At 60.8% G+C, this 27,489-nt stretch overlaps 1 protein-coding gene across 4 annotated transcripts in view; it reads right to left on the reverse strand.

The window, feature by feature from the left end:
• Positions 1-26,942, reverse strand: part of OGDH (oxoglutarate dehydrogenase) — a 32,996-nt gene extending 6,054 nt beyond the window's left edge. Inside the window, exons 1-12 of one of the 4 annotated variants that reach the window (XM_075444528.1) lie at positions 26,855-26,942; positions 23,659-23,907; positions 16,720-16,908; positions 12,903-13,005; positions 8,049-8,093; positions 5,684-5,799; positions 4,472-4,626; positions 3,885-4,031; positions 3,363-3,453; positions 2,224-2,403; positions 1,072-1,200; positions 392-571 (exon numbers count right to left, since the gene is read on the reverse strand). In XM_075444528.1, the coding sequence (XP_075300643.1) occupies positions 392-571; positions 1,072-1,200; positions 2,224-2,403; positions 3,363-3,453; positions 3,885-4,031; positions 4,472-4,626; positions 5,684-5,799; positions 8,049-8,093; positions 12,903-13,005; positions 16,720-16,908; positions 23,659-23,880 (1,557 nt within the window). In that variant the 5' untranslated portion in view covers positions 23,881-23,907; positions 26,855-26,942. Of the gene's footprint in view, positions 1-391; positions 572-1,071; positions 1,201-2,223; positions 2,404-3,362; positions 3,454-3,884; positions 4,032-4,471; positions 4,627-5,683; positions 5,800-8,048; positions 8,094-12,902; positions 13,006-13,125; positions 13,217-16,719; positions 16,909-23,658; positions 23,908-26,854 lie in introns of all 4 variants that reach the window. The other 3 variants (XM_075444529.1, XM_075444530.1, XM_075444531.1) reach the window with 3 other exon arrangements.
• Between the last annotated feature and the right edge of the window lie 547 nt (positions 26,943-27,489).

Below are 27,489 nucleotides of genomic sequence, written 5' to 3' on the forward strand. Positions count from 1 at the left end.
TTTTTCCAGTGGTGCCCAGCGACAGGACAAGCGGCAACGGGCACAAACTGGAGCAGAGGAAGCTCCAGCTGAACCCGAGGAAGAACTTCTTCCCTCTGAGGGTGACGGAGCCTTGGCCCAGGCTGCCCAGGGAGGCTGTGGAGTCTCCTTCTCTGGAGATATTCCAGCCCCGCCTGGACGCGGTGCTGTGCCCCCTGCTCTGGGTGACCCTGCTTGGGCAGGGGGTTGGGCTGGGTGACCCCCAGAGGGCCCTGACAGCCCCCACCGTGCTGGGATTCTGTGAAGCCCTGAAGAGAAACCTCAGCGTTCAGAACACACCCCTGGGAGGTATCGGCCAGCACCCACCGCAGAGTCACAGCTTCGGGGTAAAGCCCAGCGCCGCGTTTCTTACCAAATCCACCACCACGTCCTTATGGAAGGTGCTCCGCCACTCCGCCGCCACATTGCACACGTAGACGACGGCTTCGGGGTCGTCGGCGTTGACGTGGAAAATGGGCGCGTTCACGACGCGGGCGACGTCAGTCGGGTACGGGGAGGAGCGGGCCATCCGGGGGTCTGTCGTGAAGCCGATCTGCAGCACGCGAGAGGGGACGGGACCAGCGCAGTGATGAGGAGTTGGAAAGCAGCGCACACGGCTCTGAGGACAGCTCCGGGGCCGCGGAGGGTTCCTCCACGGCCGCGCGTCTCTGTCGCAGCAAACCCCACGCGTGTCCTGCGCCCCGGGCACCGCAGCCCGTCCCGGTCCCTGCGCCCGGGCCGTCACCCCGCTGCACCCGCAGGGTCCCGGCAAAACGTCTCCGACTGACACGAGGGCAGGACAGAGCAGCCCTGCGCGATCCCGCACGCCGAGCCTCGGGTCACACCGCCTCTGCGCCAGGCTGGACTCAGAAGCTGCTGCAACCGTTGAGCAGCTGGGCGTAAAGCACCGGCTGTCGGCCCCAGGACTGCGGCTCATGCCAGGAACGCTGGCTGCCAAACAGCCGCTGCCTGCTGCCAGCCGCCAGCCAGACCTGAGCCCGCAGATGCCGGTCTGCGAGGGGTCCCCACGGAGCCGGGGGGTTTGCTCCTCACCTGGTTGTTCACCACGACGTGGACGGTGCCGTGGGTGGTGTAGGAGGGCAGGTCGCTCAGGTGGAACGTCTCGTACACGATGCCCTGCCCAGCGAAAGCGGCATCTCCATGCAGGAGGATGGACATCACCTGTGAGACACGACGCCAGGACGGTGAGCGGGGGGCTCTGCAAAGGGCCTGAGTCCCCTCCCCGTGAGCCTGCGGCGTCCCGGAAAGGACACGGAGCAGCTCATCAACACATCTGAAGCTTTCACAGGGGGGATCGGAGCAGAGCCGGCCACGGTGGCACAACCACCAGGGAGAAGGCTGCGGCCACCAGCCCCGTCTCCGAGCACGCCCGCCATGCCTCAACCAGGCAGCGGGATGGCACCCGGCACACCGCAGCTGGGGGGCGAGTCCCCTTCCCAAACACACACATCCCACAGCAAAGCCTTTTCCTAACTGGGAGAAGACAAGGAAAATGCCCCTTTCCCCTACGCTTCCACTCCAGGAGATCTCCGGGCAGCAGCAGGGCCGGGATCTCACTCTGGCTTCGGTGATGTTGTTCTGCTGCCGTACCCGGGGCTGGCTGAGGACGCTGCCTGTCAGACGAGCCCAGAGCTCATCTATTTATATTCAGACCTCGGGGTGCAGGAGGAAGGGAAGCATTTCTGATCTCACCCTTCCACTTCTCGGTGCTGGAGACGGGTCTGTGATGGATCAGACCGCGAACGAACCCCCCGCTGCAGCCCCTTCCCTGCCGGCTCCAGCCTTCCCAGCCCCAGGAACGGTCATCCCTGGGAACGCCGAGACCCTTCGGCTGGAGGGTCCTGCTGCCAAGCCCCCCGAGCTCCGATGCTTGGGTTGGTTTTGGGGGATGCCCCTCGTTTCCCTGCTTCCCAACTCGGGGTCTGGGCGTCTGCTGCTCCCCGGCTGAGCCGGCTGCCCAGGGATGGAGGCGGGAGCTGAGGGTGGGCGAGCCCCCACCAAAGTTATCCCCAAAGACAGCGGGGAAGGACCAGGGAGCAAAGTCAGGGTGATAGCAGGGTGACAGCAGGGAAAGGGGCACAGCAAACCAAAACTGGCCGGGTTTCTTCTTCCCCACCAGCCCACCTCCCACCAAGCCCCATCCGGCCCGGGCCGCTCCCCCGCGGGCGTCTCAGCACTGCTCACCTTCTTCCCTTCCGTGTCCCCACAGTAGAACTGCTCCGCTTTAGTCTTGCCTTGGACAACAGGATCGGCTGCCTCCAGGTGGGAAGGATTTGCCACCAAGGAGAGGGTGATGTTCCTGTCGGTGACGCGGTTGATGCGCCGGTGGTACATTCCCAGGTGGTACTTCACATCGCCGGAGCCCTGACGGCAGGGGGAGAGGAGCGGAGAGTCACCCCCAGGGACGCCAGCGGCTTTTGGGGCACAGGAGACCCGAGGCAGGGCAGCGCTGACCCCGGGGGCTGGACGCAGGGTGCATTTTCTGGAGGCGCTGGCAGCAAGCAGCAAGGGCTGACCGGGCATTCGGCAAAGCAAAAGCAGCTCCTGGTGCCAAACCACTAGCGAACCTCGGACACACATCAAGCCCACGTAGGCACGGTCGTAGGCGCAGGGGAAGCAGCCAGTGTGGTGGGTTTGGGGAAGGCACTGGAAACCAGAGCTGGGATAACCCTCGCCCAAGCTCTGCCCGCGCTGCGGCAGCGCAGCCAACCCCAGCATGGCTCACAGCACGCCGCAGTCCCCGGTCGGGGCACCTCAACGCTCCAAGCTGCTGCTTTCTCACCTTGAAAACCCATCTGAAGGGCATGGCAGGATAAAGCCAGCCCAGCCCAGCTTTCTGAAAGCCAAGTCATCCCACGCCGGAAGCTCCGGAGCAGGAGCGCGTCGCAGTGACGGAGCCTGCGGCACAAGCGATTCGAGCCTCGGAGCTTTTGGAGCTGCTTTAGGGCCCCGTACGGGGACCGGAGGCTGCTGCAAGGATCCCAGCCAAGCTCCCGCCGCCTTCCCCTCGCCTTGTCGCTCACCCCAAGGCTGCGTTACACCCACTGGGAGCCCCGGGCCACCCAACCTGCGCTGCAGACGCCGGCAGTGGCCACAGCACGCGTCACTCCCCAGGACAGGCATGGACAGACCGGCACCAGCATGGACAGACCGGCACCGGCACCGACACCAAGGCTTCCGTCGCACGAGCGTGCAAGTGACGGGGAAATCCTCGTGACGCCGACGCCACAAGCGGTGGCACAACCCGGCTCGTGCTGCGCGGCCACCGCCTCCGGGGACCGCACGGCGACAGCAACCCGCTGCGGGCAGAGCAGCAGCCTCACCTCATCAGCAGCCTCCAGCTTGGAGTCGAACTGGCAGAAGATCTGCTCCAGCTCTTTCCTGATCACATTGGCGAGAACATTCAGGCGTCCCCTGCGAAAGCAAGACCGTCGCTGGCAGCCTGGCGTCGCGTGCCAGCGGTGACGTGCCACCCCCCTCGTCACGCGTAGGCAATGTGACAGCCCCGCTCCTCCGGCGACGGCTGCAGGGTCACCCGGGCAGGGGGCTCTGCGGTCGCGCCCAAGCAGGGCACCGCAGACCCCTCGGCACAGGGCTGGACCGGCCGATTCCTGCTCTGAGCTTCCAGTTCTGCCACCTGAGCCACCACCCCTTCCCAGACGAATTTACAGACGAGCCGAAGCTGAGAACACCACGAGAAGCAGAGAGCAGCCAAGGCCTGAGCTCTCCAGCTAAGGCTCACCACCAGTTAGGGGATGGCAGAAACCAGTTTGCCCTCCAGTACCAACGCGGCAGCGTCCCCCGCCTCCGCCCCCAAGCACCGCCGTGGAGAGAGGCCGAGGTACCTGTGGGGCATCCCCATGATAACGTAATCCACTCCCTTCTCACTCGACTTGTCTATAATGGTCTTTAAGGCTGGGATCAGCACTTCGCAGCCCTCCAGCCCAAAACGCTTCTCCGAAGACCATTTCCGATGGAGGAACTCCTCAAATCTGGAAGGCGAAGGGAGAGAGGGATCAGCGCCAGGGCTGCGGCCGAGGGCAGAAACCGGAGGAAGGCTGGGGACTGCGCCGAGGGAGCCGCAGCACGCAGCGACGCTGCGCCATGCAGCAGCCCGACAGCCTCCCCGGTGCCCCCGGTCTCCTCCCGCGGAGCCCAGCTGGCTGCTCCCCCGCCCCGACACTGTGCTGCACTTAAACCTCATTTTTAGACCTTTTTTTTCAGGATCATCCACGTTTTCGGGCCCCTCGCCAGCACCTGAGCCTGCCAGCCCGGCAGCTCACTGGCGTCACCCTGCTAATTAAGCCGACCGCGACAGACGACGTCAAGACGTGACCCAGGCCGGTGACCGCGTCGCTCCGGCCGGCAGCGAACCACCCCGGGCAGCACGGGAAGGTGAGGGGGAGGTGGAGACCCCCCGCCCCGGGGGTACCTGGTGGAGCGGACCAGCCTGGCCAGCAGCGTGCGTTTCTCTTCGTTGGTGAACTGCATGATGCCGGGGGTCTCGAACTTCTGCCGGATCCACTGGCACTGCTCCAGGTCGTTGATGAACATGAACTCGACGCCGATGTGCTGGCAGTACGCCATCTGCCCCGACGGGACCAGAAGGGCCGTGAGACAACCCCCGGGGCTTCGACATCACCTCACCCCCCGCCGAGGCAGGCGCGCGGCATCGCACCCGACCGCGGGGCCGCGGATCCTTTCGTTCCCCTCTTCAAGCTTGCGGCAGGACACGCAGCCCTCCTGCACCAGCCGAGACAGCCCTGGCACCGCGCCAGCCCCGGCTCGGCAGCCTGCTCCGAGCTGTTTTCCCGGGAAAGGGGACACCCCAGGGCACGTCCAGGGATGCTGCGAGGGCAGCTTGGAACCCCGCACATGACCCAACATCAAAATGTTGAATTCCCTTTCCCCAAGGGGCCCGGGATCAGACCCTCGAGCCCTCTGCATCCATCTCGGAGATGTCGGCGGTGACCAGGTCCACGCCGCTTCGGATGGCGGGGAGTGAATCAGCAAAACCACCTTCCCCAAGAAACAAGGAGCCCGTTCTCGCAGCTTATCTAAGATGTTGACGCAGCTTTGCTTCTCCCAAGGCCAACCTGTCTCCGCAGAGACCATCGGAGCAAGCCGGCAGCCTGCCCGGGAGCCGTCTGCGCTCTCAGACCGGGCAGAGCAGGGCACGAAATTCGGCAGGGAAAGGGGAAACCGGCTGCGAGAGCTGGAAGCCCCAAGCCCCAGGTTGGAGCTGCTCCGGCACCGAGACCCTCCAAGGGGCCACCCCGCAGGGCACGGGGCCGGGTGCTGCCCGCCTCCAGCCCGCTCCCCTACTCTCCCAGCACCGTTTGCTGCTTTGAACTGGGAAACGTAGCTGGAGAGCTTTCCAGAAATGCAATATTTAGTTGCCTGGGGTTTGCTCCACCTTGGGTGGACCAGAAGTGTTGCCCCAACGCAGCGTGAAGCTGGAGGCGATCGGGGATGACCAAGCAACGCGGGGTGGCTGCTATGAGCGGGGCAGGCGCTGAGGAGCAGCTCCCAACCCAGGAAAGCTTCATATCCACAGGCTGACCCAGAACCTTCAAAAAGCAACCGCTCCACCCCGGTCCCAGGCTGCAAACCGGCCTCACGCAGCCCTCCCTGCCCTCCTCACCTCCAGCCGACGGATGATTTCCCGGAGCGGAAGAGCCGATTCGTTTCCACCGATGAAAGTGGTTGTGGGCAAGTGGAAGACCTTGTCGAGGTCGGACTCATCCAGCCCGTAAAAGCCTGCAGGATTTTTCATGGGTGGGACAAGCGAAAGCGAGAGAGAGAAGGAAAGAAAGGGGATGGGGAGGGACACCGTCACACAGGGACCAGGTGCGTTTGGGAGAGGTGGGGAAGGGACAAAACAAGGCAGCATGAAACCAAAAAATGAGCGTGAAGGAGGTTTGTATGGATAAAAACCAAGCCGTAATTAAACAAAAAGACATCAAGCACAGAACAACACAGTTATTACAAAAGGTAACGCAGGAAACAAAACACAAAGCAATATACATACACATGTAAATTGGTAATTAAAATCCAGGGTGCGAGGCAGGCAGTTGGTAGCCCCAAGAACATGAAACACACACCACAAATTATAACAGAGGGGAGAGAAAAGAAAACAGAGCAATTGAGGAGTCACCGAGCACAACGGCGGTGTCGCCGCACGGCGGGGATTAAAAACGGAGAGCCGAGGCAGCGGAGGAACCCGTTAGCACAGACAAACCCCGGAGAGGGAGAGAAAGAGAAGCAAAAGAGAGAGAGAAAACAGCATCAGGGCTCTGCAACGGCCTCTCCTGAATAGCTCAGCCCAGGAGCGGGGCAGCCAGCCAAGCCCCTCGGGGGGTTTGCTGCCCAGACAGCCCCTCGCCCCAATCAACAGCCTTTTAATTAGGGGGTTAGCCTAGCTCTGCTCAGCAAAACCCCTCCTTTTTGGTGCTGGCACCTTGTGCTTCGTAGGCAGCTCCGACTCACGGCACGCAGGGCTGAGGGGTGCGCCCGGGGAAGGTGCCGAGCCGGGCTCGGAGCCGGACGTTGGGTTTTAGGGCTGTGACAGCGCAGGAAGGTCCCTGCCGGACAGCAGCTCCCCGGCACCCCAAAGCCATCGGAGGGGCCCCAGCACCCGCTGAAGCCCACGGTTGCCTTTGGGGAAACTGAGGCAGGGAGGAGGAGGGAGAAGGAGCTCACTGAACCGATGCAGCAAGGCAGAAGCAGAGCCGAGAGGGGGACCGGGGAGTCCCGAGACCCTTCTGAAGCAGAAGCGTGGCTGGACGGGGGGTGGCCCAGAGCCTCAACACCTCCCTGGGGCTCCTCATCCCTCCCAAACTCCCACCAGGTTTCCAGGCATTTTCCAGCCCAGGGCTGGAGCCGCAGCGGAGGCAGAGTCACCACCGAGCCCCAAACCCGCCCGCGGCCCCGGCCGGGGTCTCTGTCAGGGAGGGCGTGGGGGATGCCAGCCCCTCAGCGCCGCAGGGTGACCTAACCCGCCTTCCTCCGGGCAAAGGGAGCCAAGAAGTGGCCCCTCCAGAGCTGACCCGCCCGGGATTTTATCTCAGAGTCCGTCCCTCGCTCTCTGGGCAGGGATGGAGGACGAGCAGGCGACGGGGCTGGCTGCGGAGCGAAGGCAAAGCCCAGGGAGCTCGGCTCCGGAGCCCTGTCTGGGAGCACCGAGCCGCAGCGGGCAGGAGCCGAGGGCTCGGCCCCGCTCTCTCCAGGACTTCTCTGCCGCTCCCACCCAACGAGGAGTCCTGGAGAGAGGTGGGATTCACACGGAGCATCCTCGTGAAGCTCCTGGCTGGAGGTCTCAGGGAAGCCTCGGCAATTTGACGGTTGGACTTGGTGATCTGACGGTTGGAATTAATGATCTTGGAGGTCTTTTCCAACCTTAACGATTCTGTGATTAATTTCTGGTGGCTCGCAGCGCGGCGGCACAGGGCTTTGGCTCGCTCCGCCACGCCGGTGTGAAGACTCGGGCACGCTTTGGGGGGTATCAGGTTTTACTCGGAGCAATTTCTGCTTCTGCTTTGCGGCAGCTTGCCAGCTTTCTGGACAGCGCAGAGTATTTACAGGCAGCAACGCCATCAGATGGGGGGAAGACTAGGGATGAGCTGACAAATTCTCACTGGGATAAAACCAGGGCAGAGGCAGGAGAAGACAGTTTGGATTTTGAGGAGACTCAAACCAAGAGGGGAGGTGGAGGCCTCGTAAAATGAACATTCACAAGAAGACAGGTACGCTAGCAAGCCAGGCATGCAAACAGACAGCGGAGAAAAGGCCAGCAAGGCTCCAGACTGGGGATCTCTACAGGTGAAGCGTCACTAACCAAGCGCCTACATCGAGACTTTTAGCGGGACAAATTAAAAACAAACACGTTACAAAACTCCAGAGTGGTGCGAGACGGAGGGGACCGCTTTACCGGCTTGGTTCATGCCCAGAATAACCTATTCAAAGAGAGTCCTGCACTCCAGAGGGTTAAAGGCTCACGAATTGCATACCTCCTACTGTTAACACTCTCAGCCGCTCCTTGAACACTGCGAGGTCTGGGGCGGGCAGGGAAGGGGGTGCACAGAGGGAGAAGATAGAGAGACGCAGTCAAAGTTAGTTAAAAAAAAACCAACCCTGGAATACCATGAAAACTAGTCATGGAAAGCACAAGTCAAAAAAACCACAGTATTTAAAATACAGTCAAAAACCATCGGAGGGAAAAGGGCTGGGACGGAGGATGACTACGCACTAGGCAGAAAAGAAATGCCGGTGGGAAGCGTGGCGAGAGGAGGGAGCAGGGGAGGGGAGCGGGGGGCACCAGGCACTGGGGAGCAGTTGAGCTGCATGGTTTGAGACCTCCTCTGGCGCGCAGACCTCGGCCGGGAGACGGAGACCGCCCGGCACGGCGTCTGCACCGGCTCCGACCCAAAGAGCTGCACCGCGCGGAGCAGAGCGGGGAGCTGCCTCCCACCAACTTCTGCTCCCGGAGGGTTGCGCTCTGCCCGTCGCTACCAGGTCACCCCCAAAAGGCACCGCTGCCTACACACCAGGGACCACCGGGGTGTTAACGAGCAGGCTGTTAATGAGGAAGACCAACGGTGAGGCCGGTCACTTCTCGAGCGTGCTGGGGACGCGGTGCCGGATGCCCGCAGGGCTGCCAGGCCACCGGCGCTGGGCTCCCCGCCGAGGCTGGGTGACCCAAGTGCCTCCATCTCACCCGGGTCACACGAAAAGCTTTGGGAACGCCTCTCCTTTTGGTCAGCGGGGAAAAACCGTACGTTTTGGCGAGGCGTGGGGTTCGCAAGGTCTCAGACGGGGGAAAGGGGAGGTGGCGGCGCTCCCAGCCCACCTCCCCGCAGGGGCTCGCCTGGCTCTCGCCGAGCTGGAGGCCGATTTCTATCGGTTCCCCCCGGGGAGGGAGGCAGGAGCAGCCGCCTGCCGCAGACGGACGGACGGACGCTCGGACACACGCCACCGTCCATGCGCCCGCTGGGTTTCAGCGTGCGAAGGTGTTATTTCCTCGGATAGGTCACACCAAGTTCCTGCAGCCCTCTTGTCCTTGTTCTACCCCGCTTACTGCACCAAATCCGCCGCAGCAGAAGACCACGATGAGATTACTTTGATTTTTTCACGAGAAAAGGCAAGAGGAAGAGGAATCTGGCGGCTCCAGCCCCAGTGCTCCCTCAGAGCCCGCACCCCCAGGCAGGCTTTCTCCCCCCTCACAGCTTCTCCAAAGCCTCACCCAGAGACAGCTCCCAAACCAGACAGAAACCAGTTGCTAAACAAAAGGCAATTGAGAAAAAAGATCGATTTCTGAGATTAACCACGCGACGCCTGTGAATTGCGGCCCGGCCCAGCCACGGTTTCAGCTGCTGGCGGCAGAGCTCGCACCACCAAAGCTGACCTTTAAGGATTTCACTGCTCAGAAAGAGGAAACAAGATTGTTTCCAAGTTTCTAAACCGCTCCCGTTATTAACGGCTCTGTCAAGTGTTAAGAAACAAAAAAGAAAAAAAAAAAAAAAGCCAGCAGAATCTGCTTCGAAATTGGCTTTGTCTGCCACAAGCAGGGCCAGAGCCCTGCGCCAGCGCCGCTCTCCTCCCCTCTTGCTCAGCCCCGCTCGCCAGCTGCATCCATCGAGCTGTATGTTAAGATGGATCAGGTGAGGTTTTCCAGGACGAGGATATCAGGGGGAAGTCTATTCAGTCATCAATAACACTTACAGCACGATCACCAAGCCTGCTTTGATTAGGAGCAGCCATGTGAGCCTGAGGTCCTACCACGGGACACAGCCCCGGCGTCAGCCAGCAGCCGACACCGGCACAGCTTGTCGCCAGGACTCATTATTTCCTACAAATTCATGGGTTCCTGGTAATTAAATCACCACCAGGAACAACACTGACGGATATCTTAGTACGAAAGCCACAAAGAAACAGAAATTCAACTTAACGCCTGGCTCAGACATGGAGATCACGGGCTGAGATTCTCTTCCAGCCGATGCCGACGGACCAGCCATGCCTGAACACTTTCCACCGCGGCGAGACGGGCTGGGTCACGCTGCGGGGCGCGTGATCGCTCACCGTGAGAAGCAGGAAAAATTGAGCTTATCCCGCTTTACCCATGTTCTGTTACAGCCACGACAACGCTGTCAGCCCAGCTCTGCAGTTGGGGCTGCAGGGGAGGACCTGCTCTCGGACCGCGCTGGGCTCTTGGGCTCGTCATCCTCTGCAGCAAGGACGCTGCTGGAGCACACCTTGCTTCAGAGGAACCACAAGATCAAAGCAGAAGCAAAGCCCTCTGAGCTGACTTTCCCCATTGAAGCAGCCCCGTGAGTTCAATGTCCAAGTGGAAACCAGTAAGGATGGTGTCCCTCAAGGGCCTGTACTGGGACCGATATGGTTTAATATCTTCACCGATAGCATGGATAGTGGGATCAAGGGCACCATCAGCAAGGCTGCAGGTGACACCAAGCTGAGTGGTGCCGCTGATACGCGGGAGGGAAGGGATGCCGTCCAGAGGGACCTGGCCAGGCTGGAGGAGCGGGCCCGTGCGAAGCTCATGAAGTTCAACACGTCCAAGTGCGATGGTCAGGGCAATCCCCAGTCCCAGCACAGGCCGGGGGAGGTAGGGAGGGAGGGATGGATGGAGGGATGGATGGATGGATGGATGGATCTGTGTGAAAGGCTGAGGGAGCTGGGCTTGTTCAGCCTGAAGAAGAGAAGGCTGAGAAGACACCTAATATATGCTTACAAATATCTGAAGGGTGGGTACCCTGGGCTGCATCCAAAGAAGCGTGGCCAGCAGGTCAAGCCCTGCATCCAGCCCTGGGCTCCCCAGCACAAGAAAGACCTGGAGCTGTCGGAGCGGGGCCAGAGGAGGCCCCAGCAATGATGGCGGGGCTGGAACCCCTCTGCTGAGAGTAAAAGCTGAGAGAGCTGGGGGTGTTCAGCCTGGAGAAGAGAAGGCTCCGCAGAGACCTTACAGCGGCCATTCAGTATATGCAAAGGGGCTTAGGAGAAAGACAGAGAGAGACTTTTCCAGGGTCTGCAGTGACAGGCCAAGGGGCAAGGGATTTACACAGAAAGAGGGGAGGTTTGGACTGGACAGAAGGAAGACATGGCTCATGCTGAGGGTGCTGAGACACTGGAAAGGGTTGCCCAGAGAAGCTGTGGATGCCCCATCCCTGGAAACACTCAAGGCCAGGCTGGACGGGGCTCTGAGCACCCTGGTCTAGTGGAAGGTGTCCCTGCTGATGGCAGGGAGTTGGACTAGGTGACCTCCGAAGGTCCCTTCCCACCCAGACCACTCTGTGTCTACGACTTCCTGAGCGGCACGGTAACTTTGCTCCCAACACCCAGCTCCCTTTTCTCAAGAGCGAGAGCAGTCACTGCAACCACCTGCAGCCAGCCAGCTCCGGGTTTCACGCAGACCCTGCTCTCCTCTCCAAAGGGAAACGTCCACCAGACACAGGGCTTCAGGACTCTCCTCTGCTGCTCTGCTTCCAAAGGACCACAGCGTCCACAGCAGAGGCCAAAGCTCCGAGCTAGAAAAGGCTTTGCTCACTCTTCCCTCTCCCCAGCCACTGGGATTGACTTCAAAGTCACCTAAAAACATCTCCCTGCTCCCCTCGCGGTGCCAACTCTGGGTACTTGTGTCTTCTCCTGCACCTAGGTTCACAGCCATCATCTCCCCAGCTCATCCCATCGAAACCTCCCGGGCGCAGGGCTTGCTCCAACGCAGAGCCGGCCAGCTCCCGGGGCACAGCCAGGGCTTGGTCCTCGGGACAAGCACGTCAGAACTCCAGACCCTGGGATGAAGCAGCTCCCCCATCACCCAGCGAGCTGCGACAACCAAAACCTAATCCCTCGCTGCCACTCGCAGCGCACGTCATCCCGTACGAAGGTCCAGCAGGTCCAGGGCTGGCGTCCCTGCGCTGGCAGCTGAACAAGGAATCAAGATGGTTGACATGCACCGTACGCTCTGATCGGCTGTTTCGGTTGTGCGAGGTTAGTAATCATTACTGCTGCTCTACTCTAAGTTAGAAGCATGCCTGGCGAGCGCTCGTGGTGCCAGGGCGACGACCCTGGGAAAGCACCAGCAAGGTGAAGGAGCTCAGCGCCGCGACCTCGCTCTGGCTAGTGGAACGGCAGCGTGCTACGGAGATCGATCTAAAGCACGTTGAGAGGTGCTGAGTTTAAGCAATTTCAGATTAGGATTTCAAGTCCTGGGCACCACACACGCTCCTGCGCAACACTCATGCATCTTTCGCTCCAAGGCATCAGGGTTTCCACCTCTCTACTCGGACGGGAACGCATCCCAAAGCTTCCTCGTGATGATCACCGGCAGGGACTCATAGCCCAGTCCTGATAAAGGGGGGCAATTCAGGGACTCACAGCTGCGGGGGGCAAGCCGGGAGTGACGGAGGGCAGGGCATGGTCGCAGGGGCACGCCAAGCGGCGCTTCGCAGCCCCGCAGAGACAGAGCCAGCCCCTTCCCCCCAGCCCTCGGGACCCCCGAGAGCCGCAAGAGGGGACCTCCAGCTCTCACCGACACAAAACCTCCCTGAAGAAGATTCTCCAATTGCTTCCGTCCCCGGGTGAGCGGGTTCGGTGACATAATTAACTGGCACCGGTTGGAGGAGAAACATGAGCCGGGCAACGGGGTTTTGGCACAAGACCCACTGGCTGCGATAGCCGGAGGGGGGCAGAACCGCTCCGCGACGGGCGGTCGACTACAAATTTAGAGTGATCATTACTAAGGAAACTTCAGACCTTTCCCCCCTTACTGGTGAAGCAATCTACCTACGAAGCTGTGAAAGAGAGAGGAGCTCAAGCGATGCAGCACGAACTGCTCTCCAAGCCCTCACCCAGTTTGTCTGTGGATGTGATAATATCGGCTGGCAGGGAGGAGTCCAGATCTGCATCCAAGATGCCCAGTGGGTCGAGCTGTGCTACATGATGCCCTCGAATCTATGAAATGGGCCGGGAATGGAAAGAACAGGTACCAAGAGGGGAAAGGGAGAAAAACAAAAGAGGGGAGGGGTAAAAAAGTTAAATTACATTAGAATTAATTTGCAGAGTAATTCTCACCGACGTTTGGAGAAACAGTTACTGGCGCATCATCAAAATTTACACAACTAATGCCGAGAGGATCAAGCTTTGCAATGTGATGACCCCTGACCTGGAAGCAACAACACAGATTAGTCATTAAAATGGGTTAATTGCAGAGACATTCCTTAAAAATACACAAAACAAACAAAAATCACAAGTCATGCACAGTATCCCTCTCTACATTTTCTGCAGAGTCCCCCTAATTTCTTGCTGCAATCAGTTTCTGGCCTGCAGGAGCTGGGTTTCCTTCCCGCTACGGCGGGTGGGTATGAGTGTTGCCAGCTGCCAGGACCGCTCTGCTCCGCCCGGAGCCCGGCTTCGGCGGCGTGGGCAGGGGGAAGGCGAGCTCCTTCGCAGCAGAGACCTTCCAGAGTTGAGGTCCGAGGGTCTCCGACCGCTTTCCCGGTGTCGAACCCAAGCATCTCCTCCCTATGGATGCGGTAATTCCCCACTGATGGTTTCCTCCTCAGTAGCCTAGCACACAAAGAGGCAATTCCCCAGATTTTGGCAGGTCTAGGCGCTCTCCTGGCAACGTGGCGCAGACAACAAGCGTTGCCACCAGCAGCTGTAGCTCCTGAAAGGCAGAGGAACGTGTCCAAGGAACATCCACCCATCTGCGCTATTCGAGGCCAGCAGCTCCCGGCATCCTTTGGGCAAGAGGAGCCCCCAGCAGGGCCTGGAGCGCTCACCTGGGAAGGGGCAGGTGCGGAAACACCGCCGAGCGTTGGCACCCAGCGAGCCTGGCCAGCTCCTGGGTGGTGGCAGCCAGGCCAGGAGTCACCGCGCTGCGTTCGAATCCACATCGGGAGCCACAGAGGTTAACGAGAGGTAACGAGGAGCTTTACTCTTCGCCTCCGCAGGAGGAGGTGCCCACAGACAGACCCCACCACACCTCGCTGTGGCAAACTCCGTCCATCTCGGCGGCCAGCACTCTCCCTTTGGCAAGTCACCCTTTATTCCTTGACAGCTCTGCTCCCGGAGCTCCAGCTTGCGCTGGGAGCGGGGCGGGAAACCTGCCGGGGTAGGGGCTGTGGTGCCTTCTTCACGCTGTGAAAACGACACTCCCCGGCCATCAAATCTGCTACCAGTTGGCAAAGGCAGCCGAACGCGAGGGGATCGCTAAACCTCCTGTACAAACCAGACACATTGATCTGACCTCCTCCACCAGAAAAAAAATTCCTCTTCAAAGTATCCCCAGGGTATTTCAGGAAAGGATTTTTGCGGTTTTACCAGCCAAAGAGCCTGAAATCAGCCACTGCCGTTAAGTCAAACTGCTAAGCAAGCACCAGTCCCCTCCCATGCTGTCTGCAGGGCCGGGTGGCAACGTGCCCATGAGCGCTGGTGGCCCAAGGGAAGCTCTTCTTGCGGGCCAGCCTTGTCCGGGGACTGTCTGCTTGTCCGTCTGGCAGCCAAGCGCAGGGGTAGCCCATCCCTTCGCAGTCGGCAGGACGCGAGCTCACCGCGCCGCTCCCCACGGCCAGGATGCTCTCACCGGGACCGAGAGGCTGCTCTGCCCGGCAAATGGCTTTGAGCTGGAGGTGCCCGGTGGCTTGGAGGTCAGCTCCGCAGCTTGCAGGTAAACGGCGAATCCTCAAATCGATGCGGGAGCGAGGAGAAAACGTGTGGATGTGGCACTTGAGGACATGGTTTAGCAGGCATGGTGGTGATGGGCTGACAGTTGGACTTGATGATCTTAGAGGTCTTTTCCAACCTGAGTGATTCTATAAGAGCCATGCTGCTTGCTACTCTCCACGTGCAACACAAGCCGAAACAAGACAAGGGCATGGAGTGACAGGACGAGGGGCGACGGCTTTAAACTGAAAGTGGGGAGATTTAACTTAGATAGAAGGAAGAAATTCTGCACCCTGAGGGTGGTGAGGCCCTGGTCCAGGCTGCCCAGAGAAGCTGTGGCTGCCCCCTCCCTGGCAGTGCTCAACACCAAGCTGGACGGGGCTTGGAGCACCCTGGGCTGGTGGAAGGGTCCCTGCCCACGGCAGGGGGGTGGGAACAAGACGAGCTTTACGGTCCCTTCCTACCCAAACCACTCCATGATTCTATGACTTAGAAAGAAATAACAACATGGACATGCAACCAGGGCTACAATTAAGAAGCCACCGCTGATGCCGCAGCAGAGTTGGGTCACTGCTCACCTATAATTACAGGGACAATCCAGCTCAATCCAATTAAGAAATTAATTGCCTGGTGTTTTAGGTAGGTTACCCACCATAGGCTGGGCTTCCTCCTGCCTTCCTGCTCTTTCGTACCTCCACACATTGTGCTGAACTTCCCCACCCAGACACCTCACTGCAGCTACAGCTCTGCAGGGACCCTGGGGTGGGAAGGGAGACGGATTTCCGACTGCAGACAGCTTAGGGAAAGACATCCAGCAGCAATCACCTCCCAGCGCTGCTCTCGGAGACTGAGGAACCGACAGCAATGCAGGAAAAAGTCACAGATTTCGCCTCCAAATGGCTGCCTTGGAGCTGCTGCCTCCAACCACACCAGTCTCCGCTTGTTTGACCGTGGCGTCCGCCCGCTCGTCCCACCAGAGCCGCGTGGCCTTTGGAAACGGCTCGCCAGGATGCGCCCGAGCCGGGGAGAGCTGGCAGGGTGGTCGCTGCCCGTGAAGTCAGCCACGAGGGAAGACACAGGTCCTCACCAACACGTCCCAGCGTCCTCTTCTTAAAGACCAGCAGGGCAGGGCCCTGGCGTTGACGTCGGCACCTCGGCTGCGGAGGCGGGCAGGGCAGGGGCACTTTCTTCCGGCCAGAGAGCAGGGCCAAGGCTGGGCAGACCTTTGGACTTGCCCGGCGCTGCGGTTCTTGCCTTAACCTGTGGCCTCCTACGCTGGATCTTCCCCACACCTGAGCAGGAACGTGACCCACAGCGGGTACTTCTTTGCAGGAACAGGGGAGCAGACCACGGTCCCACCTCCGCAGCGGCTGCGTTTGTGAACTTCTCACCACAGCTCCAATTAGAGCCCTCACACTTGACAAACCAGAGTGCAACCAAAGGCAAAAGGATGACGCAGATGCAGAGACACACTTCAGTGTTCCCTCGAGTCACAGTATCGGCTGGCCATCCCGTGGCCGGAGGACGTTTCCTTCCCGCTCGAAAGGCTGACTTCGGCAGCGTCGGCCCGACGTCAGCCCAGCAGCACCACAGCCTTCTTCCAGGTCGTAAATCACAAGGAAATGTTTCCTGAGCTTTTATTTCAGGATCTCAGAGCTTCTCTCGGCAATGTGGGGGAAGCAGGAGCCCACCACACACAAGCATCATTCCAGAAGGCAGCAAAACACCCTACAGGGAGCAGACCTCCCCCTCCCTGCCACCACAATCGCTCTGTTTGGGTGACGATAGCTTTAATCTTCCTATTGTCTGGCAAAGCATCCGCTGAGCTTCTGCCCCAACAGATCAGCAGCTCCTGTCAAACGCCAGGCAGCCCAGCACGCATCCTGCACGCTCTCCAGGCAAAACACGTGCAGCAGCTGCACCGACCCCAGCCCACCTGGGCCACCACATGCCCCTCTCCGGAGGCCACGCTCCTCCTCGGAACGGAGCCCGTCCCCTTACCTGATACGCCCTGATGAGAGATTGCACTGCGAGATGATCCTCCACCAGCTTATCGACGTTGGGTTGCGCTTGAACCGCGAACTGGGCTTGGAAGAGCGTGGAAAGGCTGGTGCTCAGCGGAGGGGGGCTTTGGTAAGCGGTGCCTGGAGCAGCTCCGGCGTTGGCGTTGCGAAAGAAAATGTCCCATGACTAGGAAAGGGGAAAGAAGAGAGGCAATAGGGTCACTACCTGGGACCCAAACACCCCCTCGCTCGAGGTCTCAGGGGTCTCAGCTCTGTCACCACAGCAAGGAGTAAAATTCCCTGGGGGTAGAGCTGCCTCCTCCCCTGTGACCCACCTGCCTTGGACAGGAGAGGACGAAAGCTCTCCCTCTGTCCCAGTTCCACCATTATCCTATTTCCAATCCATCTGGCTTGTTTCTTGGCACGAGACCGTCCCCAGAGCCCCCCTCCCTCAGCAGCAGGACAGGACACAGGGGACACCCTTGCCCGGCTCGGCTCTCGAAGGCACTGCTCCGAGCAACGAGCCCCAGCCGGTCTTCAGGCTCTGGTTTCCCTCTCTCCAGGGCAGGAGATTGCCCTCTAAACACCCACGATACTTTCCAAGAAATGTTTTTGCCCTGTAATCAAACACACCTCTTCCTCTTTCCCATGGGCTAAACGGCCCGAGACCCAGCTCCCAGCGCAAGCCGTGCCGTCCAGCCCTCACCCAGGAATGTTTTTTTTTCCCTTTTCTGTCCCCTCCTCGGTTTTTCCCCACCCTTTCAGCGATGCCAGCACCACGCAGACACCCCCACGCCAGCTCTCCCGTGCCCTCAGTGAGGCAGACACCGCCTCTGCTCCTCTACCCCTCTGCAGATGGGCATTCCCAGGTGCTAAAAAACCAAGCAAACACCCCCCACACACAAAAAAAAAAAAGCCCTCGACAGACTTGGTGTCACTTCATCCAAAGTCCACGTCCTCCTGTCACGCTCTCACCCCTGCCCGCTTCCCACGTGCCGCTGAGCGACAGCAGAGGACGAAGGCAAGGCACGTACCCGAGATGCCAGCCAGAGCAAACAAATCCCGTGGGATCTGCACGCCGGATTCAGCCCAAGGGTCTCTCCACCGGCCGGGAGCAAGAGCCCGGGCTCAGCACCCTGAACCCCGAGGGCACCAAACCCAACCGCGACGATGCGGCAACAAAGCGCTGCCCAGCCAGCCCCAGCGTGTGTAAACCACGTCGAAGAGAGCCGTGAGAGCAGCTCCAGGGGTGGTTTGGGGCAGAAAAAGCAGCTTTTGCACCCTGGTAGCATGTGGAGGGGACTGAAAACCCGAGCTTTGCCCGAGGGGCAGCAGCTCTGCCCCTTCCCCGGAGCTGCTCGGGCTGCAGCGCCCATCACGCCCCAGGAAGCTATTTCCAGCCCGGCTTTACCCAGGCGCCCCGGCACACGGCTGCGCAAGGTGAGTAAATTTAGAAACAGGTCACGCTGAAGGAACATAAATAAAATTTGGAACAATTTGGCACCGTAACTGATAAACAATAGCTCCCCTAAAGGAAAAAAAAAAAAGAAACAAAAAGCAAAGGCAGAAAACACTGATCCTGTCCTGCTCGCTGTCTGCTAAGGAAATTTCCGTCGGAAAAGCGGGAGAGCTGCTTCGTGCAGTCCTTCCCCCTGGGCACTGGTGAGCGCAGCCCGAGCCCCTTCCCTTCGCCAGCCCCCAGCAGCCACCAGCTCCTGCAAGCGGGAGGGACGAGCACCCCGGGACGGGCTCCGTGCCCTCGGGACAGGCAGGAATCCGAGCTCCGTGATTTAAGGCTGTTTAATGTACTGGAAAATAAGGACAGGCAAGAGAAGGGGAGGATCTGCTCGCCCCAGGAGGGGCTGGAAGCCGTGCGGGGGGACAGGGACAGAGCCAGGAGGCCGAGGTGCCACCTTTACGCCCTCCTCCCTTCTGACACTCAATGATCTCAACCTCTCGGAGGTGCAATTTGCTCCTGTGCCGAAAGAAAAAGCGCGTTTCAAGCTCTCCAAACAAGCTGCGGCGCCGGCTCAGTCAGCTCCGGCACTTTCGCTAAATATTGCCCAACGTAATTACAGAGTGTTTCGGGCATCGCCCCCGGCGAGGGCTGTCGCCCCGAAAAACGTCAGCTCTCCAGCTGCTGCCGCGGCTCCGAATTCGAGGGCCAGCCCGGGGCTTTCTGGGGACCCATGGAGGTGCCCTGGGAGCTCACCTGCACCGTGGGAGAGGCCGAACAGCCCCATGGCGTTATCCTGCTTTATCGCAGGAGGACTTTGCCTTAATCCCGCACTTCCCGAAGGTGACAGGGGTAACAAAGGTCACTGGGTTATTCCCCTCTGCCCCTCTCCGCGCCCACGGCACCCTGCAAGTGCTCCTCCAGCTCTTAGACCCTGCATATACCCTATATATATTTATACCCTATCTATACCCAATATATATACCCAATATATATATTATACCCTGCATATGCCCAATACATATGTATTATACCCGCTATATACCCTATATACGTATATTATGCCCTATATATACCCTGCATATACCCAATATATATACTATACTCTGCATATACCCAATACATGTATATTATGCCCTGCATATACCCAATATATATATTATGCCCTGCATATACCCAATACATGTATATTACGCCCTGCATATACCCAATATATATATATTATGCCCTGCACATACCCAATACGTGTATATTACACCCTATATATACCCTGCATATACCCTATATATATTATACCCTGCATATACCCAATATATATATATTATGCCCTGCATATACCCTGCATATACCAAATATATGTATTATGCCCTCCGTATACCAAATATATGTATATTATGCCCTGCATATACCCAATACATATATATTACGCCCTATATATACCCTGCATATACCCAATATATATACTATACTCTGCATATACCCAATATATGTATATTATGCCCTGCATATACCCAATACATATATATTACGCCCTATATATACCCTGCATATACCCAATATATATATTATACCCTGCATGTACCCAATATATATATTATGCCCTGCATATACCCAATATATGTATATTATACCCTATATATATAACCTATGTATGTATATTATACCCTATATATACCCTGCATATGTATATTATACCTATATATAACCTGCATATACCAAATATATGTATATTATACCCTATATATACACCCAATATACACATATTATGCCCTATATATACATTACACCCTGTACAAGAGAGCTCAGCTTCACCTCCTTTCTCCCATGAGGGCTCAAAGCCGGTATCGCCCCGCTCCTACGTGCGCAGGCAGCCCCCAGGTCTCAGCACCGAGATCCTGCCGTCCCCAGGGCCCCGCTGTGACCGCCCCATGGCCACGTGTCCCACCACGGCCGCAGCACCAGGCGTTGGCCCGGGCCGGCTTTCCCGGCGCTCCTCTGTGCCGCTGCTCGTGTGCCGGCAGAGCCGGACGGGAGAGCTGGCTGCAGCGAGCTCGGACAGTTCAGGCTTCGGAGGGATGCTGAGAGCGGAGCTCACCGCAGGCTTCTCTGTTGGGAACAGCCCCAAACCAGCTCACCCACCCTCAGACTGGGCTGGGGGTGCACAAGGGGGACGCGGCCTCGACCTCCAGCTCCGGCTGCATCCCTGCACCTTCTCCTGTCATGGACCCCATGGGACAGAAAGCACCGACCGGGGCTGCTCAGCACGGTCAGCAAGGCAGGCAGCACCTCCTGCTTCAGCAGGAAGCAGAGGAGGAACCTTCAGAGCTTATGGCTGGAAAAGCAGGAACCCGAACCAAATTTACGGCCAGGAACCTTTGCCAAGAGCAGGGGCCAAGCAGCGATCCACCGGTTCGTGCTCTGCACAGCGCCTTGTCCCTTCTCAACGTAAACAAGGGCCCTCAGATCTCCAGGGTGCTTCGCTTTTGAAGCTGGGGGATGAAACCCAGGCGTTTCAAATTCTCAAGAAGACTCCTACCAAATTCAGCCTGGGCACAACCGCGGAGGACACGGCAACGGCCGGGCGCGGGGCTGCGAGTTCCCGCCGTCGTGTCAGCAAAGCTGGGGTTACGCAGCATGGTCAACACGCGTTGTGGTCATAAAACCACTTCCAATATAAAAATTGAAACGCTGGGATATTAAAAAGTCCACGTTAAAGACTGATGTACACACGCATCCCTTCACGCCAGCTCAGCCTACGCACGGCGGCTGCCGCTGGGAGGGCCGACCGTGGCGCAGACGCACGCGGGCATCAGCTACCCGCAGCCAAAGCTCCCGGCCCCGCAGCAAGCGGGTCGCCCGCGGTCCCGGCGCTGGCTGTGCCGAGCATCGCTGGCAGCCATCGCCGCACCCGCGCTGGCAAAGAGCCGGGTGGGAGGCGGGCGTCCCCGCTCCCGGGGGGAGCGATCCCGGGAGCCGGCAGCACGGACCCCGCGGCAGCCCACCGGCACCGACCCCCGCACCCTCGCCTCCTCTTCCCCCAGCTCTGCTCCTGGCTGCTCATCAGACTCAGAAACCGGAGTCCAGCTGAAGGCTGCACACAGAGAAAAAGCCTAAAATCGCCTTTTTTCTTTTTAAATCTTCCCCACTCTAAACAAACGCTGCTGTACGTTCTGCAGTTCCCACCCGCAGCGCCGGCTGGCTTTGGGAACTCCACCCTCGGACGGGACCTCCGATGTCTAAGGGGATGGGATGCAGGCAGGGGCAACGCTAGGAGCTGGGAACGGATCTCGGTGATCCCAGCGGAAGGAGCTGGGATCCACCCAGGAGAGACCACTCACCAGCAACATCGACAGAAGCCGCGGAAACGGTCAAGAGCGGCCGGGAACAACAGCAAAGCCCACGCCAGCCCTCAGCGACCAACCCCACCAGCAGTGTGGGACCAGGAGCTGGATTCCGTAGGATCACAGCATGGTTTGGGCTGGAAGGGACCTCCAGAGATCATCTAGTCCAACCCTCTTTCTGCCAAGCAGAAAACCAGCTTGATTTTGCTTAAAAAGCAGTCCGCGAGACTTGCTTCTTACACCACTGGTACCAGGTTTGCTTCCTGGCAATGACCAGACCCCGCTTCGCTTCCACACCGCTCTTCCTACTGCCCCAGACCATGCCCAGTCAGGCTGGAGGCAAAAATCTGGCATCAGCTCCTGCACTGCTCTGCAAGCACTCCAACCTACTTCAGGGGACATCGATCTCCAGGGGTGACTCCCGCACACGTGCAATGGCCGGGAGCCTGGAGAGCCTCCAGGGGCTCCTCCGAGGGGGGAGCTCCACCCTCGGAGGTGCTCCAAGCTTGGCACAAGGCCCCCGGTCACCTGCTCTACCTGTGAAGCCGGATGCCACCTCCAAGCCGGATGCCACCTCCAAGCCGCCCACGCTGGGGCAGAGGCTCCAGAAGCTCCTTCCAACCTAAATCCTCCCTCAAATTCTTCAGCCCAGCGTGCACGAGGACTCCCGTACCACCCAGCCTGCACCGCCTAACTACAGCAAGCCCAAGACGCTATAGGGGCTACATCAAAGAGGGGACAAGACCAGAGGAGATCCAGAGGCCTGGCCTCAGGACCCAAACACACTTCCCAGCCCGCTGCCCCCGATAAGCCTTCAAGAGTGAGCAGGGTCCGTGGATCAAAGAGCCGGTATGAAACCGCGGAGACTCTCTGCCAAAGACACCGCCGTGCCCGTCGCTGGGACAAGCACGGCGTAACCTGCACTCGTTTATAAATGAGATGACAGCATTTAGACTCACGGCTTTTAACTCAATACCCCGCCTCGGAAGGACGGGGCTGCAGCACGTGCGTGCGCTTGGACAGCCTTCAAGTCACCGTTTGATGAAGGGCACAACCCAAACCAACCTACTCTGCGCTTTCCGAGGCTGCATCGCTCGGTCAGCCACCCGTTTGCCTCCAAAGCAGCAGAAAGTCAACACTGCCTTGTGAAAACCCGGCTTCGACCCTACCTTCCGGCCTTCGCAGCACCCTACGGGCTGCACGTTTCGGATGCGTGGGATCGGTGCCACCAAAAACACACCCGACGCTGCCGCAAGCGCTGGGGCACGAGCTGCCTTCCTCACCCCTGCCTGCCCACCGCATCGCGTCCTGGTCTGCAGGCACAGAGCATCCCTGCCCTACACCCGGACACGCACGAAACTGGCTGAAAAATCCCCTGGGTGACACTCAGACTCAGTCACCAGAGGAGCACCTTCCTGGAGAAACACCGGGGAACGGGGAAAAATGTCGCTGGGTTTCAGAAATCCTCTCCCCAGCTGAGCCCTCACCCGCCGGACCCCGCGGCGGCCCTCTCCTCGCTGGAGGAGCCGCAGTGGTTCAGATCCAGGCAGGCCTCCGCGCGTGCTGCCCGCGGCCGGCTGCGTCTCCCAGTTCCGAGGTCGGGAGCGGCTGGTGGGAACGCCACCGGCCGTTCCCCGGTCCCCCTCCCCAGGCTGCGTGTCCGCGGCCTGGCCTCACGCACGCGGGCTCAAAGCCAAGCTCAGCCACGGCCCGTCCACCCCAGCGTGTCACACCGCCCACGCCCAAAGCGACAAGGGAACCAGTCAAGTTGCGGAGAACACCCTCCCTGCCTCCCCCCATCCTCCCCTGCTCCAGAATAAACCCTCCCGATCGGCAATCGGAGAGGGAAAAAACGAAGCACGGGGAGCTCGTTATCGGTGGGTTCCCAGGAGAAGGCACTCCTCGTATCCGCTTGCGATCCGGGACGCAAGCCCCCGGCGTTCCCTCTTGAATGGCGAAGCTCCGCTGGGCTCTTGCTCCAGGAATGGCCAACGTTTCCAACGGGCGAAGCGAGGCAGGAGGACCATCCGCAGCCACCCGGCCCCTCCAGCTGCACTCCATCCTCCGTGGGCCGCGTGCACCCACCTGCACCCCTGGCTCAGACCCGCGCAGGCGCTGTCCTGGCGAGGCGGCTCCTTACCTTGTGCACACTTTTGGGATTTTCCAGCCAAGCGTAATACATCTCCTCCACGTAGTTCGAACTAGTCCCACTCAAAAAAGGCTCGGCAGCCACCGGCGCGCTGTAGCACCTGAGGTGTTGAAACGTCCTGGGCGCCGCCGGCCTGTGTCGGGAAATTGTCTTTACAGTCTGCAAGGCCGTCAACGGCCTCAGCTTTGCCACGCAAGTCCTTAAGTGAAGCATCTTTGTCCCGTCGCCTCACGCCGGTTCCTGGTGGGAGAGAAGGGAAAAGCGGGTCAGGAATCACCGCAGGAGAGCGGTGAGCAGAGAGCCCCCCCCCGCCCCGCGCCGCCGCCCCCAGCCCAGCGCTTCAGATCCGCTCTTCGTTCGGATTAACGCGTCCCGCGGCCGGGAAACGCGGTTTTCACTCGAGACGCTCGGCACAGCTGGGTCTGCCTCCTCGATACCTCCCAGCACGGCACCGGCATCGCCACCGCCCCCGACACGACGGCAAAAAGCAGATTTACGCAGTGGCGTAGCCTCAGACCAGCCGCTGCGCGTCAAAGCCGCCTTTTTATATGGCACCTTGGTACAAAACAAGGGATATTCGATGGCAAAACGTGGCAAGGATTAAGGTCTCAGGTTCCCCCTGTGCCTCCCTCTAACTCCCAGCCATCAACATCCACTCCTTTTCCAATAACAAATCCATATTGGTTGATTTGATGTTTTAACTCTTCCTCTGAGAATCCTCTTTCCTTTTGTTTTAAATGGGAAAATCCTCTCTGTGGAACCCCGGGCTCCCCTTCGGCCCCTCAGCCTCCCGTCTGCAGGGACGTCGCAGCGCCCACTGCAAAGCACTGCGTGCCCAGGAGCACGCCGGACAACGCCGGTCACCAGCCGGATTTCGACGCCGAAGGTCACGCTGTGCGCTGCGCCGAGCTGGCCGAGCCGAGCGAGGACAACCCCTCGCACCGACCCAGCGCGGGAGCTTTGCCGTCGCTCCCTCTCCCATGTTGAAGGTCTCGGCTTGGATTTTCGCCGCGTCGCTTACCCCGCGACCGCTCTGGCTGAGGGTTTCTTCTCGCTGGTTTGTGTCACACGCACCAGGATAAAGCTGGGAAGAAATCCCCCACGGCAAAGACCCCTCGCGAAATGGAGGCACGAGGTGCAGAGGATGGGGGCTCCGGGACAGACCGCTCACCGCTTCTCCTTCCGAGCTCAGGCCCAGGCGGCCAACGCAGCTGCAAGACCCAGCGAGGGGCTCGCCCCTGCCCAGAGAACCCAGAGACGCAACCGGGAGCTGACGTGGGACCCCGCAAAGGTGCCCCAGCGACGCCCACCGGCGTGGGACCTCACAAAGGTGCCCCAGCGACGCCCACCAGCGTGGGACCTCACAAAGGCGCCCCAGCAACGCCCACCCTGCAGCTCCCAGTGGGACAGGGAGACCCGGGGTTCCCCATGCCCCCCATCGCACACGTCCGGGGGCTCACGGCGGGAGACGCGCCGGCACTGGGAGCTGCCCTTTCCACCCAGCTCCTCCCGCCAGAGCAGGGCGCGGGGCTGGAGGTGACCCAGCTGGCCGGTGTCCACATCCCCGACCAGTTTACCGAGCAGCAGCCCAATGTCAAAGCCGTTATCGCGCACTCACCAGATGAAAACAAAATTTCGCAGCAGACCGGAGGAAAAAATCACACCTTTGCGACCGGCGTTTCGTCAGCCGGGTTTCCAGCTTCGCCTCGCTGAATCAAATCCCGGCTACTTGGCACAGCAGCAGCCACCCTTCCCACCTCAAAACGCAAGATTTTGGCCCAAAGAACCTGAGGAAGACCCAGGCACGCTCTAATTCCACCCAAACGCTTCACAGTCTTCCCCGGAGGAAGGAGGGAAGCCCAACCGTCCTCTCCACCCCACTCGCTCCCGTCTGCCCGCAGTTAAACTGGGCAAGAAGCGGTGGGCAAGCGCAGGACAGCAAGCACGGCAGCACCAGGCACTCTCCCGGCTCACACTCCCCAGACCCACGCAGTAGAACACCCACGGGTATTCCGGAGCGCCGACGGAACCGGGACACGGACGGGGGTGGGGGGGGTGGGGGGGAAGAACCAAAGCGTCGGCGGCGTCTCCGGGTTCCGTGTCCGGTTTCGCTGCCGCCCAGCCGCGTCCCGCTGACCTCTCTGGAAAACAAGGCTGGGGGGGGGATTAACGGCAGGTTTTGACCCAAAATGAGCGGAACCGCGAGGTCTCGGAAGGTCTCTCCGGTGAGGGTCGGTGTCCCGGAGGCGTTGGAGCCCACGAGCTCGGAGCAGGGATGTTCCCGCAGGATGGCGGGGAGGAGGGAGGTGGGAGACCCAGCCCGGGACCACCGATCCGGGGATTGCGCGCGAAACCCCCAGCCTGGGGAGGGTTATGGGGAGGGGGCCTGGGGCTCACACCCCCGGTTCCACAGAGAGAGCGAATCACGGGAACGCTCACGGCGGCCTAAGGGGCCGGGCCGGCGGCAGCGCAGCGTGGAGCGGGTCAGGGGGCTGCACCCGACCCCCGGCAGCCGGGCTCCGCGCCCCCCCCCCCCCGAAGGGGGCTGCTTTGGGTTCAAGTCAGCAGAAATCGAGCGCTGGAGAAAGCGGCGGGGCGGGGGCCATCCCGGGGGCTCCAGCGCCGGGGTTCTCCGGGCCCGCGGCAGCCGGAGGCCCCGGGGCAGGCGCTAACCCTCACCGGAGGCTGCACCGCCGCCCCCCCCCCCGCCCCGGGAGACCCCGCCGGGGGGGAGCGCGGGATCCACCCGCCGGGCGGGGCCCAACGGGGCGCGGCGGGACGGGGGGACCGGGACGGAGGGGCCGGAACGGGGGGGCCGGGAGGCCCCACGTGGGTGCGGGCGGGCGCGGGAACGGGGCCGCGGGACCCCCCTCCCCGCCCCGCACAGGCCCGCCCCCGGTCCGCGCCCGCCAATCAGCGTCCGCCGCCGCCGCCCGGGCTTCGCGGCCCTTGCTGCCTATAGGAGCGCTGCGAAGCGCCGAGCCGCCTTTCCCATTGGTCGAGCCGGACTGCCATTCTAGCGACAGGCCCGCCCCGAGGCGCCCGGGCGGTGGCGCCAAGGACACAGGGGAGCGGCCACCGCCCCCCCCTGCCCAGCGCGCCCCCCGTCCCGCTCCGGCCCCGGCCCTCGCCCCGCTGCAGCCCGGCACTGCCCCGCCGCTCGGCCCGGCCCCGCCGCGGCACCCACCGGCACGTCCGTGTCCGTCCGCCCCGCTCCTGCCCCGGCTCTGACAGCGGCCCCCAATCGCCGGCTGCAGCCCCGCCCCGCGACGCCCCGCCCCGAGCGCGTGCGTCAGCGCGTCGCCACACCCCCCGCCCGCCTGCCGCCACGCCCCGCTCCGAGCCCGGCCCAAAGGGCCTGCGCCACCCCCTCCGCGCGTCGAACGGGGGGGAACTTCCAGGGGCGGGGCTAGACGTTGGGGCGGGGCTTGGGCGGCGGGGGCCGGGGTGGGGCGGTCGCCATGGTTACTCGGGGCGGTGCCCGCAGCCGGCCTCGGCGCCACGGCATGCGGACCCCGCCACAGCCTGGGGACCCCACCACGGCCTGGGGACCCCGCCACGGCATGGGGACCCCTCCGCAGCCTAGGGACCCCCACCATGGCCTCGGGATCCCCGCCATGTTCTAGGGACCCCCCCCCCCCATGGCCTGGGGACCCCGTCCACAGCCTGGGGACCCTGAGCAAGCCCTGGGGACCCCCACCATGGCCTGGGGATCCCATCATGGCCTGGGGACCCCGAGCAAGGCCAGGGGACCCCCACCATGGCCTGGGGACCCCACCATGGCCAGGGGATCCCACCACCACCTAGGGACCCCCTCCACAG

This window comes from Opisthocomus hoazin, chromosome 28 (assembly GCF_030867145.1).
Source record: "Opisthocomus hoazin isolate bOpiHoa1 chromosome 28, bOpiHoa1.hap1, whole genome shotgun sequence".
Taxonomy (NCBI): domain Eukaryota; kingdom Metazoa; phylum Chordata; class Aves; order Opisthocomiformes; family Opisthocomidae; genus Opisthocomus; species Opisthocomus hoazin.